Source organism: Fonticula alba (genome assembly GCF_000388065.1).
Source record: "Fonticula alba strain ATCC 38817 unplaced genomic scaffold supercont2.8, whole genome shotgun sequence".
NCBI lineage: Eukaryota > Rotosphaerida > Fonticulaceae > Fonticula > Fonticula alba.
Window position 1 is genome coordinate 945451 of NW_009242978.1, and position 2356 is coordinate 947806.

General features: G+C 65.4%; 2 protein-coding genes across 2 annotated transcripts in view; one reads left to right on the forward strand and one right to left on the reverse strand.

Annotated features, from left to right (window-relative positions):
* Positions 1-86: 86 nt before the first annotated feature.
* H696_04868 (hypothetical protein) lies at positions 87-955 on the forward strand (the record flags this gene model as incomplete). Its single annotated transcript, XM_009498731.1, has 3 exons — positions 87-137; positions 247-376; positions 519-955. The coding sequence occupies 3 exons, from the start codon at positions 87-89 to the stop codon at positions 953-955; spliced, it is 618 nt and encodes a 205-aa protein (XP_009497006.1).
* A 188-nt stretch (positions 956-1143) lies between these two features.
* H696_04869 (hypothetical protein) overlaps positions 1144-2356 on the reverse strand; it is an 8785-nt gene continuing 7572 nt past the window's right edge. Inside the window, exons 7-8 of the mRNA XM_009498732.1 lie at positions 1834-2257; positions 1144-1709 (exon numbers count right to left, since the gene is read on the reverse strand). Of these exons, the coding sequence (XP_009497007.1) occupies positions 1530-1709; positions 1834-2257 (604 nt within the window). The 3' untranslated portion in view covers positions 1144-1529. The remainder of the gene's footprint in view (positions 1710-1833; positions 2258-2356) is intronic.

Consider the following 2356-nt stretch of genomic DNA (forward strand, 5'->3'; position numbering starts at 1 on the left):
CCCCCCCCTCGTCCCTGCCTTACCCTAACCTGGCTCCTCCCTTTCGGTGCTCCTCCCTCCCCACAGAGGCCCAGGTCAACACCCAGATGTATGGTAGCCGCCCGTATGGTGTTGGCATGCTGATTGCCGGTCATGATGTACGTGCATCTCACACATGCGCCCAACCACACAACACCCATCCATTCATGTCCACATGCATGCGCTCGCCGCCACGCCCGGAGACTCACCTCTCGAACCGGCCCGTAGGAGACTGGTCCCCACCTGCTGGAGTTCAGCCCGGCTGGCGTGTCAACCGAGGTCCTCGGTGGTGCCATTGGTGCTCGCTCTCAGGCGGCTCGGACTTATCTCGAGCGCCACTGCGACACCATGAAGACCGGTATGTTGGTTTGCCTGTTGCTTTGTTTGCCCCGGCCCGGGGCTTTGTCACATCTCCCCGCCTCTCGGGCCATCTCCACACCGCTGACCGCCCCATCTCCCCCGGCCCCCGGGACCGGCCCCCCCCCCCTCCCCCTCCTCAGCGACCCTCGACGAGCTGGTCCTTCATGCGCTGCTGGCCCTGCGCGATACCCTCCCCCAGGACGCGCCCTCCCTGGTTGCCGCCAACATTTCGATCGCCGTTGTCGGGCCGGATGCTGCCAAGCTGGCTGGCTCGGCGGCCACCGGCACCGGCTCCTCGTCAACCGCCTCCTCGGCCCCGGAGGATCTGGAGCAGACGTCGGAGGGTGTTGGTGCGGATGCCGGGAGTGCGGCTGCCGTGGCGGAGGCTGCCCGCCGCAGCTCGGTCGACCACAGCGCCCCGATTGCTGTCCAGACGGACAGCGCCACCGAGGCCACCAATGCCACGGCTGCCGCCCCGGGCGCCCTGGCCGCCGACGCCGATGGCCGCGGCGACACCTTCATTGTTCTCGGCTCCGCTGCCGTTGCGGCCCTGGTCGCCCGTGCCGAGGCCAACTAAGCGCACCCGCCCCCTGTATAATAGCCCGTGAGCATATGCGCACATGTACAAATATGTGTGTGTGTGTGTGTGTGTGTCCCCTCCCTCTCGCCGCATTACTGTTGTTCCTCATTCTCCCTTGCCCTTTCTCCACTCGCATGGTCTCTGCGTGGATGATCCACCGTAAAACAAAACACCCAAGAGTAACACCGAGTTTGTGCATGTGCTTCAGTGGGGTGCGAGGAAGGAAATGGAGCGGAGAAGGGGGGGGGGGGGCGGTTTATCGTCCTCTCGTCGTGCAGGGGAAGAGAGGGAGCATGCATGTGCCGAAGGAGGGGGGGGCGGGGGGGAGGGGCGAGGGGAGAGTGTGGTGTCGGGGGGGATCTAGACTGGCGATGCCCCAATCAAAGGGGGAGGAGGAGAGAAAGAGAGGGAGAGGAGGACCGCGGCAAGGTGCACGCCTGGCGGGCATGCAGGGCCCCCAGTGGCGCATGCCAATGCCTGTGCGGTGCACGGGAGGGAAGTATGCTTCCTGCGCCACGAAGCGCGAAGAAGGACGATGGAAGGCCAAGAGGAGGGAGGGCAGGGGAGCACCCTAAATCCGGTACTCGCAAACACCGGCGCGAGTGTTGTACCGGACCCACTTGATGGTCTCGTACAGGAGCTGCGGCTCCTTCACCTGCAAGAAGCGGACATGCAGACCGGAGGCCGCGAATTGCGGCACCTGGAACTTGGCAACAACCGGCGGGCGGGACCACACGGTCTTGCCGGCGGTCTGCGCACGGAATGAGGGGGCAAGCGAGGGTGCGCAGCGGGAGGGGTTAGCATTGTGGTGCCTCGAACGCCACAGGAGGGGGAAGAAGGGGAAAGGGGCCCAGCATGCCAGGAGAGGGGCGTACGGTGGCGGTCAGGTCGGCGGAGGCTGTGAAGGTGTACTCGGCCTGGCCCTGGAAGCGGCCGATCTTCCAGACGATGCAGTTCTCGCCGGCCTTGAAGCGGGCCTTTCCGCCACCGGGGCTGACACGACATGCGGCCTTGGCCGTGTTGGGGGGGGTGGGGATGTTGAGAACCACGTCCGAAGCGGCCAGGCGCGAGCCGAAGGTGGCACGGATGACGATCTTGTAGTCGACACGCGTCTTGCCCACCTCGTTGACCAGGGTATGCACGCGGAAGGGCAGCTGGATGGACTCGACCGTGCGATAGCGCATCAGCTCGAAATCGCCATCCGGGGGGACGAAGCTAATCGTACGATCGGTGGCGAACCTCCCGAGACGAACACACTGGTGGAAGTTGCTGGCGTCAAGCTCGACCGAGGCTGAGGAGCTGTCGGCCGGCAAGCGAACCAAGTGAGCGGGGTCGATCGCGGGACGTCAGTGAGTGAGGCGCAGCGGTGGTCGGTCAGAAGACCGCGGGACGGGGAGG